Source organism: Nothobranchius furzeri, chromosome 17 (assembly GCF_043380555.1).
Source record: "Nothobranchius furzeri strain GRZ-AD chromosome 17, NfurGRZ-RIMD1, whole genome shotgun sequence".
Lineage (NCBI taxonomy): Eukaryota > Metazoa > Chordata > Actinopteri > Cyprinodontiformes > Nothobranchiidae > Nothobranchius > Nothobranchius furzeri.
Window position 1 is genome coordinate 43,734,934 of NC_091757.1, and position 14,344 is coordinate 43,749,277.

At 38.2% G+C, this 14,344-nt stretch overlaps 1 protein-coding gene across 1 annotated transcript in view; it reads left to right on the forward strand.

Moving 5' to 3' along the window:
• The window catches only part of edil3a (EGF-like repeats and discoidin I-like domains 3a), a 204,518-nt gene that overhangs the window by 87,255 nt on the left and 102,919 nt on the right, over positions 1–14,344 (forward strand). The window contains exon 4 of the mRNA XM_015972490.3: positions 13,319–13,432. Coding sequence (XP_015827976.1) covers positions 13,319–13,432 — 114 coding nt within the window. The remainder of the gene's footprint in view (positions 1–13,318; positions 13,433–14,344) is intronic.

Genomic DNA, 14,344 nt, shown 5'->3' on the forward strand with positions numbered 1-14,344 from the left:
TCGGGAATCGATAGGAACCGGAATCGAAATGAGGAATTGGAATCGGAATCATTCAAAACCAAATGATGCCCAACCCTACACTTCACCCACATTGCCTGCTGGTGGTGGTTGGAGGGATTGGTGCCGCCTGTGTACGGCAGCCTCGCTTCTGTCACTGAGCCCCTGGTCAGCTGTGGCTGCATGCTAGCTCGGTGTGTGTGTGTGTGTGTGTGTGTGTGTGTGTGTGTGTGTGTGTGTGTGTGTGTGTGTGTAGGTGAATGACTGATTCTGTTGCAAAGCACCTTGGGGCGGGGGGCTTCTAGCACCATTTACCATTAACGTAAAAGGTCAGCTGTTTATCCAAATTTTTATATCTATCTACATACATATACATATCATTTTTCATATATATACATATGTCATTTAAACAAACGCACACACACATACATATAACAAAACCCAGTGATTACTAACATTAATATTAACCTTTAATTCCTATGCTCACAACTACCCTAACAAAAGAAAGTGATTAAAGGTTTACTCATACATTGTGAGCCCAAGGATTTTAGCCTGACAAATATTGGCAGCATCAATAACAAGGCAGGAACATCAGTGGTCAGTCTCAGGAGGAAACATCTAATGTTACTGAAATATTGGATGATTACTTCCAAGAGAGCTTGGCCGATTGAGCTTGGGAGTTAATTACATGATAGACATAGATAACTGGCTGTCTACTTTACTCTTATCAATAACTGACTATACCGAATACTGGGGAATAATATAAAAGAATAAAACAGCTAGAGCATAGCATAAAGGACCAAACAAGAGAAGTCAATACAATCGGTAAAATAACAGTGTAATTAAACCATCGATAAAATAGCTAGGCAGTAAAAGCAAGGGAATCAAAGTAAGTCTTTAAGTGAGACTTAAAAACCCCAATGGAGGAGGAGAGTCTGATATTCAGCGGGAGATCATTCCAGAGTTTCGGAGCGCAGACAGAAAAATTCGTTCACCACGGGTTTTGCAGCGTAGACGGGGAATCTGTAGTAGGTGTAGGTCACCTGAACGGAGAGTCCTGCCCGGCACATAAGGAGTGAGTAACTCGGATATGTAAGGTGGTGCTAAGCCATTCAGCGCCTTAAAAACAAACAATAAAATTTTAAAACATAGACGGTAGTGCACAGGAAGCCAGTGAAGTCTTGCTAAAATTGGTCAGAAATCTTGCTGTCGCATTTTGTATCAGCTGAAGGCGAGATAATGCGGTTTTTGAAATGCCAAACAGAACTGCATTGGAGTTAGTGTTGTCACGGTGTGAAAATTGAACCTCACGGTTATTGCGACCAAAATTACCACGGTTTTCGGTATTATCGCGGTATTTTTTTTAAACGTGCTACATTTTCACACAATTAAATAAACCCTGTATGTCTAAATTTTGCCTAAAATGTGTTATTTTGTAATTATGTTGTTTATTTGTTTACATTTTTCCCTTTAGTCTTTAAAATACTAATATTTGCCCATAACTTCTTATTTTATGTCTGTTTGATGTCATCATTTTAAAAATATTAGATCAGATGATACTCAGTACTCAAGAAGCCTTCTAATCAGATATTTTTTTACCCTTACTTGAGTAATAAACCCTATATCAGGAAAATATTGTCCTCGGTTTGTGTTCTTCCAGTGAGCTTTGCAGATGTGGGAAAATGTCATCAGGCAGTAATCATTGTTAAATTCATAATTATTCTCGGAGAGAGGCCAACTCTTATCTGCCCCTGGGAGCCCCGTAATGCTTAGCGTCATTTCAATATGGGGGTGTCCGCGACACGGTTTATATGCAGGTAGTGGCACTGTGGCTGCTTTATATAGCGACTCGTTGCATTCTCCCTCAACCCAAATCCTCGGATCACGCATTTTAGCTAAAACGCTAACGTTAGCTTGCCTTGCGTTGACTGTAGAGTTGTGGGTGATGGTCACGCAGATGTGTCATGAGATTTGAATCGTTGCTGCCTTTCACAGAGACTTTTTCTGCACGTGCTGCAAACAGGATAGCCGTCTTCTATCAACTGTCCCTCTGCATTCTTCAAATATCCAAAAGATGCTCGTACTTCCGACTTTGTCTTCTTTGAGGGATAAAAAATGTACTCCTGAGCGCTGCGGTCTCCTCCTTTGGCCATTATTTCAGCTTTAGCTTCAAGAAAGTTTTGGTTGTAATCAACAAAGCGCGCATGTGCCGCCGGCAACTTCAGCAGATGATACGGTGGCTGGTAAGGGTCACCACACCTACACTGCAGCCACGGTAAACCCACCGAGATAATATAGTTTTTTTAAAAACAAGACGGTTATTATTATTGTCAACTTTTTTCCGGGGTTTACCGCTACACCGGTTACCGTGACAACCCTAATTGGAGTAATCCAACCATGAGGTGATGAAGGCGTGAATGGTTGTCTCAAGGTGGCGCCGATTCAGAATGTGTTTTAGTTTGGAAAGACGTCTCAGCTGATAAAACCATGATTTAACCATGTGATTAACGTGAGGGTCCATTTTTAGAGCCACATCCATTTTAATTCCAAGATTAACAATTGTTTGACTAATTTTAAAAGGGAGAGCAGAAAAATCAGGAGCGGAGGAAGACGAGCCATTAGGAGTAAAAACAATAAACTCGGTCTTAAAATCATTCAGCAGCAGAAAATTTGCTGACAGCCAGTCTTTAACCTCACTCAGGCAATCAAGGAGTGGTTGGATGGAGGTAAAAGTCTTCAATGGAACATAAATCTGGCAGTCGTCCGCATAAAGATGAAACCATATGTAACCAGTCATCAAGAAGTTCTTCAAAAATGTCAAAGTAACTATATCATTATTTTCCTGGGTCACTTAGCAAAAGTAAAAAGAAAAATGTAAAATGTGATTGTACAGGTTTAAATGACAATTGCATTTGAGATAAAGTGAGATAACATTTGCAGTAAGGATGTAACAGTAACCATTACAAATTTTAAGATTTAAAAAAAGAGTGGTCCTATAGCCAAGCCCTGAGGGACACCGTTAAATATAGTTAGTAAATTGGAAGGAACCTGCCTGTGCACACTGTTTTCTATGTGAAAGATAATTATCAAATCAGCCACCAGTTTGACCAGTGAGGCCAACACTGCAAATCTCAGCTTCAATAATACGTGTTTTGGGTAAATCAATAAAATGCTCCGATTAGTCCAAGCACAGGCATGCTTGCTTTAATGAGTCTCTGAGCAGAGATGGGACTCATTAAAAGCATTGATGAGGATAAATCTACAATATTTTTAGATCTTTTAATGATCTCTAAAAAAAAAACGACCTCTCTAGCTGTTAAAGTGCACATTTTTCCGTTTAAAATACTTTGAATGGACAAACCAGCATTGCTATGTGGTGTGAAGGCAATTAGCACAGTCTCAGTTAAAAGATGCTGGCAGCCAGTGGGACGAACCATGTTTAATTGTCCAGTGTTATACTGTCTTCGTCCAGCATGAAAAACCTTTATCTGAAGCAGATTGTTAAATTGTTTTAGGTGTTGTCATTAAATTTGTGACAGTTTAGAAACATTATTTTCCTGGCTGTGAAGCTGTAGTAAAACATTTAGTTACGTTATTTATTTTTTTAACTAATGACGAGGAACGCTTTTTTGAGTCATCCTATTAAGCATTAAAGACCAATGATTATATTTTATGTCTGCAATGTAACTTTTTTCCTGTTTCTTTGCCTTTCTCTTCTGGTTTTTGTCTTTTCATTATTGACCAGTGTAGGGTTTGTTAAATTGAATGTTTTCAGAGCTCAATAGATATTACCTCTATTTATGACCAATAAGCTGTGATACTCAATCTAAATATAGAATATCAACCCTGCTTGGTCTTTACTGTGTTTCTCAGAAAATTCTAGGATTCTTTATTTATTAGGGGATTGTACACACTTCGTTTGATTCAGAAAAGAGTCAGGTTTATAAAAGTCAAAATTTATTTTACCAACGATTAAAACATGACAAGTTAACTAAGCATTTACTGTGATGGATGGAACTAAGTGTGATGTATGAACCTATGTGTGAATGCGATGTTAGTCAGAACTTCCGTATCTAGGAGAGCTGAGTTCTGGATGTAAAATAATTTCGTTTGCGTTAAGCTATGAAGTTCATTATTATCAAAACTACATCAGACGCAATCTCACTGTGTTCTACGTACCCAAGAGGAGATACCCTTTTTGAATCCGAGATGTCGGGGGGTGGGGGGTGGGGGGGGGGGTCGGTATCGGAGACCCCAGGTACTGAAGTCCATAGATTAACTGCAGCACGACCAGGTCAGTCCAGAGTCATCTCCAGGTAACGGCAGTTGGAACTAGTTTGCGTCTCAGGAACAACTCTTAAGGGGTTGAACAAATCAGCTTGTTCTGCAGGAACTGTTTTGCTGTATCAGCTTCGCAGGTGCAAAAAGGTTTTGACGACGTGTCAAAAGCTTTAGTGGTTAAAGAGGTGTTGCTTCAGGTGGCCGGTCTGAAGCTTTCTCTAGAACTGAGGGAAAACCCGAGTAATCTGGTTTTAATGTTCTCATGTTATGATTGTGTAGCCAACCAGAGGTTGACAAGTTTGAGGAATATTATCAAGAATCTCAGAAACACGCCTTCTTTGATACTGGATGCTCTGATCTGGGTAAAAGACCATTTATGTGTCATGGGTTTAATTTTGCCTTACTTTGTTCTTGTGCGAGTGCAAATGGTGATGACCTTGTCAAGTAAACATGCAATCAATCAATGTAATCACAACATAACATTCATTTCAACCAAAGCATTTCATTATATTAATTATCATAAGTAGCAATAAACAAACTTTTATTTGATGATTATCTAGCTTATAAGTTTTAGAAGTTCATATTTAATTTTAAATCTTGGTAAATGGCATGTATTTGACATAGTGCCTTCTAGAGTCATGGAACCCCTCAAGGCGCTTTACAACACAATCAGTCATTCACCCATTCACACACTGGTGGGGATGAGCTGCGATGTAGCCACGGCTGCCCTGGGGCGCACTGACAGAGGCGAGGCTGCCGAGCACTGTCGCCACCGGTCCCTCCGACCTCCACCAGCAGGTGAGGTGGGTTAAGTGTCTTGCCCAAGGACACAACGACAGCAACAGACTGATGGGACTCAAACCTGCAACCTTCCGATTATGGGGTGAGCACTTAATTCCTGTGCCACCTTTCTTCTTTCTTCTGTGAAGCAAGAAGTCTTAGATAAAAGGGTGCTCTGTGAGGGACCTTGGAAAGAACAGGATGTCAATGTTATGATTCCAGGATGTCAACAAGCAGTGCAGGATCTTGGGACTTGTTGGCAGATAAAATATAAAATCCACCTCATAGGATGGAATTAGGTCTGTAGATCACTGATGACCTATAGATCAATCTGTAGGTGAAAACTGACCATTTGTGGACATTACACCAGGTTGATTAACTGCAACCCTTGAAGGAATCTCTTTTCCTTTCACTTGATTTACTGGGAAGTCTCACCTTTCCTGCTCTCATCTCCCTGGGGCTGATGAGTGCTGACGAAGGTGCATTATGATGAGCTTCCTGTGTTTCCCCCTCTCTATGGGTTGTTGTGCTCCAGGCTGTCTAAGTGGCCTGGTCATTTGGCTTTTTATCCATATCTGAGCCTTCTGGCCTTTGCGAAGCTGAATTTAAACTGAAAAATGAACAGCAGCATCACCTGTTCATGTGGTCTCCATGCTGTAATGAGATAACAATGACATGTGATTTGTAAGGTTCGGCAAATGGGCAAATTATTCGAGCATCACCATTCGCCATTCATTTTTTCAGGAGTGATACTTTTTTCTGCCTGTAAATTAGGCAAACCCATGTCAAATTAGCATCTTTTTGTAACACTTTTTCAATGTATATACACACATTACATATAATTGGAAAGTTAGGATTCTTGGGAAACCAGTGATATATGGTAATCGAGAATTCAACCATACCTGTAGACACAAACCAGGGTTTTGTCAAAAAAAAATCTAAATAATGTCTAACTTACCGTTCAAACCCTCGTGTCATTGACAGATTAGTACCATCTCCAAGAATGGTCTTTCTACATCCACAAGTCTAATAAAAGTACTCTGATAAAGTAGTTGGTCCACTTCAAGTCTTGAATTCACATTCCAACATAATAGACTGCAGAAAACATTCAAAATTTTGCTGGAAATCATAAGCTATTGGCTGACAAATAGAAGTACTGTCCTTTGTTATCACGTGTGTAGCGCAAACCAACTGCCATGCACTTTATAGTGTATTGACACATCAAATAACCAATCAAATTTGGATAAAAACAATGTCTCACGTGAAAATCTCATGTCTTGCTTTCGCAATCTGAGTAAGAACGACTGAGATTGGTGAACCGCTCTGTGCAGTGTGTGTCAGACCCACATAACAACTAAATGTGTCCTGCATGAATATATCACTCATTGTCATTTTATTCATTCATTTAATTTGACTGAATGTTTTGTTATATGTTGTCCGACCTTTTTGCTTTGTACTAATCAGTCTTTATAGTATGTGTTGCTCATTTTCCACCAATTTTCCACAAAAACTCATGAAACTACAATTACTTATCCCAAATGTATAATCTTCAATGATCAAATAATCTTATTTAAAAGGATTGCGATATGCAACACTTTTTTCATTGAGGCAATCTTACAAGAACCATTATTAATGCACTTTTCAATGCCATTCCTGTTGTAACTGCCAACAATTAGCAGTTTGTGAGATTTTAGAGGTTAAAGAATAAAAAAATATACAGTTGAAAATGTCAGTAAGAATATGACTTTTTCTCCATAAAGTGAACAGTTTTTTTTTCTCTGTTCTTTTTAATATTGCTTCTTAAACTTGGACCACAAAAACAAAGACCTGTATGATTTATTTATTTATTTTTTCAGTACAAGAATTCACTGAACATGAACATGTTTCACGAATGTGATATTCAATAGTTAGTTTGTGTTCTTTAGCCTTGGTGTCTTCTTTGGTTGGCAGCAAGTTAAACTAAGGCTTATTTAGAATAAAATAAAATGAAATAGAATAGACTTTAATAATCCCACAATTGGGAAATTCACTTGTTACAGCAGCACATGCACTTAAAGAAAAGGAAGATAAAAATAACAGGGTTACAGGAAATCACACAAAGGCAATAAGATATTATTGTAATCTTGAACCACATTTCCAGAACCATACAGCATAAGGGACACAGACAAAGTACATTCATAAATGCACACGTATTGAACAAACACTGAGGATTACATTGATGTTACTATGTAACAGGATAATGCCAGTGCCAGTAAAACTGAGGAGTTATACATTCAGTGCAGAGGGGATGAGTGACGCACAGTAGTGTTCTATTTTACATCTGGGATGTCCCAGTCTACCGCTGAAGGAGCTGTCCATGGTCTCCACAGTGGAATGTAGTGGATGGGAGGGGTTTTTCAAGATGGAAGTCATCTTCACCACATCCTCATTTCACACATCTCCTCAACTGAATCTAGCTGGCAGCCCAGAACTGAGCTAGCTATTTTTAACTAGCTTGTTCAGTCTCTTCCTATCCTAAATTATCTCTAAATTTCAGCGTGAATTTCCTCCATCTCAAATAATTGAAACATCATAAATAATTTAGAACAAGATGTAATTTTAAAAAATATAACACTGTGCCAGTTTCATCTCCGATTGATATTTAAATAGTCAGATCAATGTTTGATTGCACTGAAGCCAGACTCTTTTGGAACAAGGTCAAAAGTTTGTTGCACATTCACACAATGTGTCAAATATATTTAATGTTACTATCCAATGCAAAAGTAACAAGGTGTAAAAATCCATACTACAGCATTCACTTAAACCACTTTATCAGTTTTGAGGTTTGACTTTATTTGTGTGGCTGAAATCTGCTCAGCAATCGGTTCCAGCCTGACTTCTTTCATCTATCAGAAGTTCCTATTGATTCATTTTCTTGACATTTCAAAACATTTCCAGAAACAATGTAAACACATGTTTTTATTGTATTGCCATAGATTGGAAAAACAATAATCTTTAATGGGGTAATCATAATAATCAGTCACAATTTTGTGCAAAATGTTTTCATGGTAATTGTCCTTTAAGTGATTTCAGAATTGACCTAAAGTTCGAGTCAAACCCACATTGTTCTATAAATGCAGAATAAACATAGTTCATGTTACTCTTTTTATGGTAATTTGTTCCCTAACCTATTATGTTGTTTTTATCACCATGAAAGTTGTTTGTCCCTCTACTTTATCCAATTTTAATTCCTGTTACTTTAGCAACCACCAGGTTTCTCATTTACAGTGAAAACTCAGATTTATAAAGCTGAGTAGACTAACAAAAAGATGTGATATTGGGAAGGAGGCAGAAACTTGATACTTTAGAAACCTTGATATCTAAAAGTGTCTTTGGAAACGATCAAAAAATACACCTGAACAAACCGTCGAGATAACATGAAACAATATTCCTCACAAAAAGGACTATAGATATAAAACTTCATAGCTCTATGAGATAACTGTGCTTTTATTGTGTGATGTTATGATTAAAATTTCCCATCATTCTGAAGGATGGTTAGACATTAAACGTTTTTAGCTTGCTGTTTATGGATTCTGTTGTTAACGTGCTGCTTTAATGAGCAACTGTGAAAATGTTACATTCTGTTGTGGTCTTTAAGGCAGACAGTGGCCTGCTGGCTAGGAAAACCTTTTGCTTTCTAAGAATTAGGATTTTGCTGCACAGCTTTTCCAATTTAGTGTGTATATCTTTCTATGAAAGCTTTTACTGTAGTGGTTCAATCAAAGAACATTTGAGCTCAATGCAGCTGTCTCAAAGGACTCCCACAGATTTTTGGATTGGATGAAAAGTCATTTTCTCCCATTTTTCTCTTTCTCACTTCTTCACATATCTTCTTTTTAATTTATATCACCCTAGATGGCAATTTACTTTTTCAGTAATCTCTTGTTCTGCAAATTAAACATTCTCCTGCCTGCAGTGCACCTCAGTGACCATCATGTACAAAGACATTCACTTGAAAACGGTTTCTGGATTAAAAACTGACAGTGGTGTGTCGAGATAATCCACAAGTGCCTCGGTGATTTAAAATCTGATAAATTTGTTCTTTTTTTTTCTTTTTTTACTTTCTTAAGCGCTTTAAATCTCAAACCTTGTTACATATTCATTAATCCAGGACACAACTTTAAGTCACACACATCTTTGGGATTAAAAGTCTTTTCACAGCCAAAAGGCAGATTTGGAAATCATTAGAAATTCACTCAAAATTACCCCGAAGTTCACTTCCTTCTTTACTCACCTTTTCTAAATATTTCTATCTTTTAGTTGAGTAACGACACGGGGCAAATATGTGACGTTGTGGGTTGGGTTACTGTGGCTGTGTGGTGTCTGAATTAATCAGAGAGACGTTCACAATACAATTACAGAGGAAAGACTATTTCTACCTTTTTCTGCGCTCTTCTGTTTCTGGTAAACTAAATGAACGGATGGAGGATATTTATCAAGGATGGGGATTGTTTTAGTTTTTATTTTAAGTTTGCTTCTGCAAACACTAATTATGCTAATTAGTAGTGTGGCCAAACTAAATGAAATGTTATATTTTGACCATTTTTTTTACATTTTTATTTTGAAATTACTTAATAAAAGTTTATTGTCTTGCTTACTTAAAGGTGCATTATGTAGAAAAAAAGTAAAGATGACACCCCTTGGTCAAATGTGGTTACTGCAACCACTTTAAACAACTGGAGCTTTTACTCGGCCGTCGTCAAATTACAACTGATGGTGCTGCAGTATTAGCTCGCAGGAGACACGGACACCCCACACTCACTGATTTAGGGTTGGGCATCGTTTAAATTTTGAACGATTCTGAGTCAGATTCCTCATTTTGATTCCGGTTCCTAACGATTCCCAATTCCGATTCTTTAAGGACATTGTGTTTTACATGAGCCAGCTAACCACAGGTCCTACTTGATGAAATTATCTTAACTTCAACATGATTTTTAATTCTATGAACAATAACATCACCTTCATTTAGACAAAAACATGTTTTGGAGAAAAAAAGAAAAAGACTTGCAGCACAACCAGTGTGTTTGTTTCTGACCACAACCAAAGTTTGGAAGAAGCCTCTGGGATGAGAGGCTAAATGTCTCCAACATATCAAAAAACGTCCAGCTGTTTTCAGCTAAAACTCTCAGGATGATCATGTCCAGGATGACTGAGGACTACACCTCCATGCTGCAGCAGCATTCAGTCAGGACAGAAAGTGAAACTTAAATGTAACTGCTATCAGTAACAACCTAACAGATTTTAAACATGAAAACTCTCAAAAGAAATAGTTCAGAAAGGAAATTAAAATGTTCACAGCTTTGTGTGTGATTTTTTATTATTATTATAGTTATTTATTGTGGCAGAAGCTGGTGTGGCCCACCACAGAGAAAGCTTCTCTACCATGATGACTTTAATTATTCTACAGGTTATTGTTCAGCCTTCTGACAGTTACGCTCACACACACGAGTGTTGGTGAGCACAGCTTATAGTTTTATACATGTAATTAAGAAAATTGTTAACCCAAAGATTTATAGCAGTGATATGGAATAACTGATCTGTAATAAAGTGGAAATTTGGTGACCCACGAGATTATAGTCAAATGGGGAGTAATTTCTAAAAGGGAAATACGTGAATTTTCATGTGAGTTTATGGGGAGTGGTGATGTTTGTGTGTGTGTGTGTGTGTGTGTGTGTGTGTGTGTGTGTGTGTGTGTGTGTGTGTGTGTGTGTGTGTGTGTGTGTGTGTGTGTGTGTGTGTAAGCAAATTATGATTTGTTGCAGCTTTCTGTCGCCGAAAGGGTGACCAGCGGCTGAAGCAGCCTTGGGTCCTCGCTCGTGAGCAGAGGTTTCTAGGACTGAATGATTCTGGCTCCCGGGTTGGTTAATGATGGGTGTGGGGTGGAGGATGTTGTATTCCTCTATCGTGGCTTGACTTTCAGTTCCTTCAGCTGCACCCAACGTAGGCTTCAGATCGCGGGTCCAAATTATCCAAAACGAAGTTGACTTAGAAAAACTGCTCCAAATTAGTTTTAACTCTTAATGTGAAAACTCGACCGGACCACGCCGGCTTCCAGTTTCACGTAGAAAGTCTAAACAAAACAAACAGAGTTGCCACGGCGTTCTACTGTACTTGTTTGGAGCGCTAATGGTTTGGGAGCTTTGAGAGCAACGTCGATTGCTAGGCCAGATGGAAAAATCCCAGCAGAAAGATTCTTAAGGAGTCTTGGTGCTTTGTTCTGCCACCACGCTTTGGTCACACCCACATGCATTTCACTCATTAACCTCTGGATGACACTGTGGCTCTTTCAAATAAACTCCACCTTCCCAACAATGAAAGGTCCATGATCACAATTTACCAAAGTTATTCCATATGAGCCATCAAAGTATTACTTTAAACAGGAAAGAACCAAATTCATGTCTTAAATCTGGACAGTTTTACCATTAGCATGAATTTTAACTGGGGAAACAAAAATTGGCTGAGGTTTAACAACATAAAAGAAAAACACAAAACAAGCAGTTAGGTTTGTAACTGATACGATTTTAAACATTTACTTAGAACACCTTGATTTCTAATGGTGAACAAACCTAAACACCTTTTGACTGTGGATAAACAGAAAATACCAGGGTCTTGATAAAGCCTATATTATAGAACCTTCCAGAACACGCCCTTAGAAGGTTTTACGGGCATTCAAACCTTGGGGAAGAGTCAGGTTTTGGCAGGTTGACATAGAACAGACCAGGTTCTGATATCATTCCACGTCTCTAACTGGTACAGAAGAAAAAAAAAACACGTCACTTGGTAAAATTTATGTCCCTGGGGAAAGGTAGGAGCTAGCAAGTTCCAAATCCCACCCCCCACCCCCTGTTTGTTGCTGAGTGCGAAAGAAAGAAACTTTGTGTGAACCTGACGAAAGTTAATCTGAGAATAATATGGATTTCCGCTACAACATTACGGAGTAAAATTTCAGCAGACGCGTTTGTTTATATTTGGGTGGGGGGAGGGAGGACTCAGTGCTGCACACAGACAGCTGGTGTAATCAGCTCTGAAAAGCGTTGATCACAATTTGCAGATCACAATTATTTTTCATGGAGATCGGGCGTGGATTCCTCTTCCGGTCGGCATACGAGGAATCAAAGCTAGGAATCAAAATAAAAAACTTTGAACGATTTCGGGATAAACTAACAGTTGGTCCTGGTTCCAATCGATGCTCGGTGCTCGATGCCCAACCCTACTGATAGTAAACAGTAGTTACGTCCCTCCTGCCTTTGCTTTGGAAGGAGAAAAACTGACAATCCGCAGTCAGCTGGATATGAAATATGTTTCTGAATAATCTTCCTTCTAAAATGACTGAAACATCACTCTTTTGGGATTTTCTCACTGTAAAATTCTCACTATATTCTTACATACTTCACCTTTAAATGTGCAGTATGTAAGAATATAGTGAGAATGCAATATCTGCATTCCCTATGCAACATTATGCAAACAAAAAAAAAGTAAACAAAGCTATGTCACTGGTGTGGTTGGACACTGATCAGCCCAATATGTTTAAAAATCAAATAGATAAAAATGTTAAATTATCTAACTAAAAGTAGACTTTGTGGGAGCTTCTATGAATAAAATAAAATAAAAAAACGAACCTGTTGATGCAGAGCATCTCTTTCAGCTCCTTTAAAAGCAAATTAAGTCAACAGTCATCAATGTCTTCAATAGTTATCCTGAATGTCATTGTTATTTTTATTGTTTGGAAGTTAAGAAGCTGCATCGTTTTATTTTCAATGCTCTGTTAAACAGAGAGAAAGGTTTTATTCATGTATTTATTTTGTCTTTCTTGGTTTTGAGTACTTTTGATTGTTTGCTCATGTTTTGGTTCTGTGTGTGTGTCTGTGTGTGTGTGTGTGTGTGTGTGTGTGTGTGTGTGTGTGTGTGTGTGTGTGTGTGTGTGTGTGTGTGTGTGTGTTTGTGTGTGTGTGTGTGTGTTTGTGTGTGTGTGTGTGTGTGTGTTTGTGTGTGCGTGCGTGCGTGTGTGTGTGTGTAAATGTGCATGTGTTTTGTTTTTCTGTGGGACTGCGGATGGAAACTAGCTTCTTGCTAACTCCAGCATCTTTCCATATTGTGTACGATCACCAATATGTTTTTTTCCCATTCAAACAAATAAATCTGATCAAATTATGTTTATAAAGGCTTCCTGTATCTGCATCAAGTAAATAAATACACATATTTGTTTTCTCATCTTTTCCAGATATTAATGACTGTGACAGAGACCCGTGTAAGAACGGTGGCGTTTGCACTGATTTGGTTGCCAACTATTCCTGCGAATGTCCAGGAGAGTACATGGGGAGGAACTGTCAATACAGTAAGTGATGTTTGTCTTCTTGATTAAATTTTTGTATAACTCCCCACTGCTGGTAAAAGTTTGTATAATCCACTGGATAAGAGCAACACAACTGTACCACTGACACTATTTGCTTTCCTATGTTGATGTTTTATCTCCACAAATAACACGAGTCTGAAGGAGTTTTGCTGTGTGGTGGAGTTGCTAATGCTAATGGTAAGCTTCTACTAGTCGAGACATTCTCTTCTGTTTCCTGGATGCTAAAACAATAACAGCCTTCCATGTCATGAGCAAACATGGTTACCGCTTGACGTAGATCTGTCAGGCTTTTCAAATTCTAGACTTTCACCATCTTCTCTCATAATAATTTTAAAAGGCACAGGCTCAGTCTGGTAATTCACAGTGTTTTGATGTTATTTATAGATTAATGTTTTCCTTCTTCTCTTCCTTATCTTTCTTTGTGAAGGTGTGTGTGTAAACATGACACCAGAGTTAGCACCTTTCTTGTTGGTTACTTTTCATCTGCATAAAAACGTGTATGGAGTGAAATATGTGTAAGATCTTCTCTTGCATGGGCAATGATGGAAAAGCTCATACAGGCAGAATATCCCACATTGTGCATTTATGTTGTATAGTTTTCCGCACTAAAGGCAGTGCATTTTTTCCCCGAGTGATAATAGATTTTTTTATGTATAAAATGGTTATCTGTTTTTGCAACATATCATGTTCTAAAATATATTCTTAATCAAACACAGTTATTCAGAACAGAGCTGCTCGACTCTGTAAAATATATAAGTTGCCAATCTGTTTAATATTTGAATGACAACTGTTAAACAACTTATTGTATGTGGAAGCAATATCTAGAGTACACGCCTTAAGGACAATACAATCACCAGTTTATACCAGCAGGTGGCAGAGATTTGTGGATTAGTG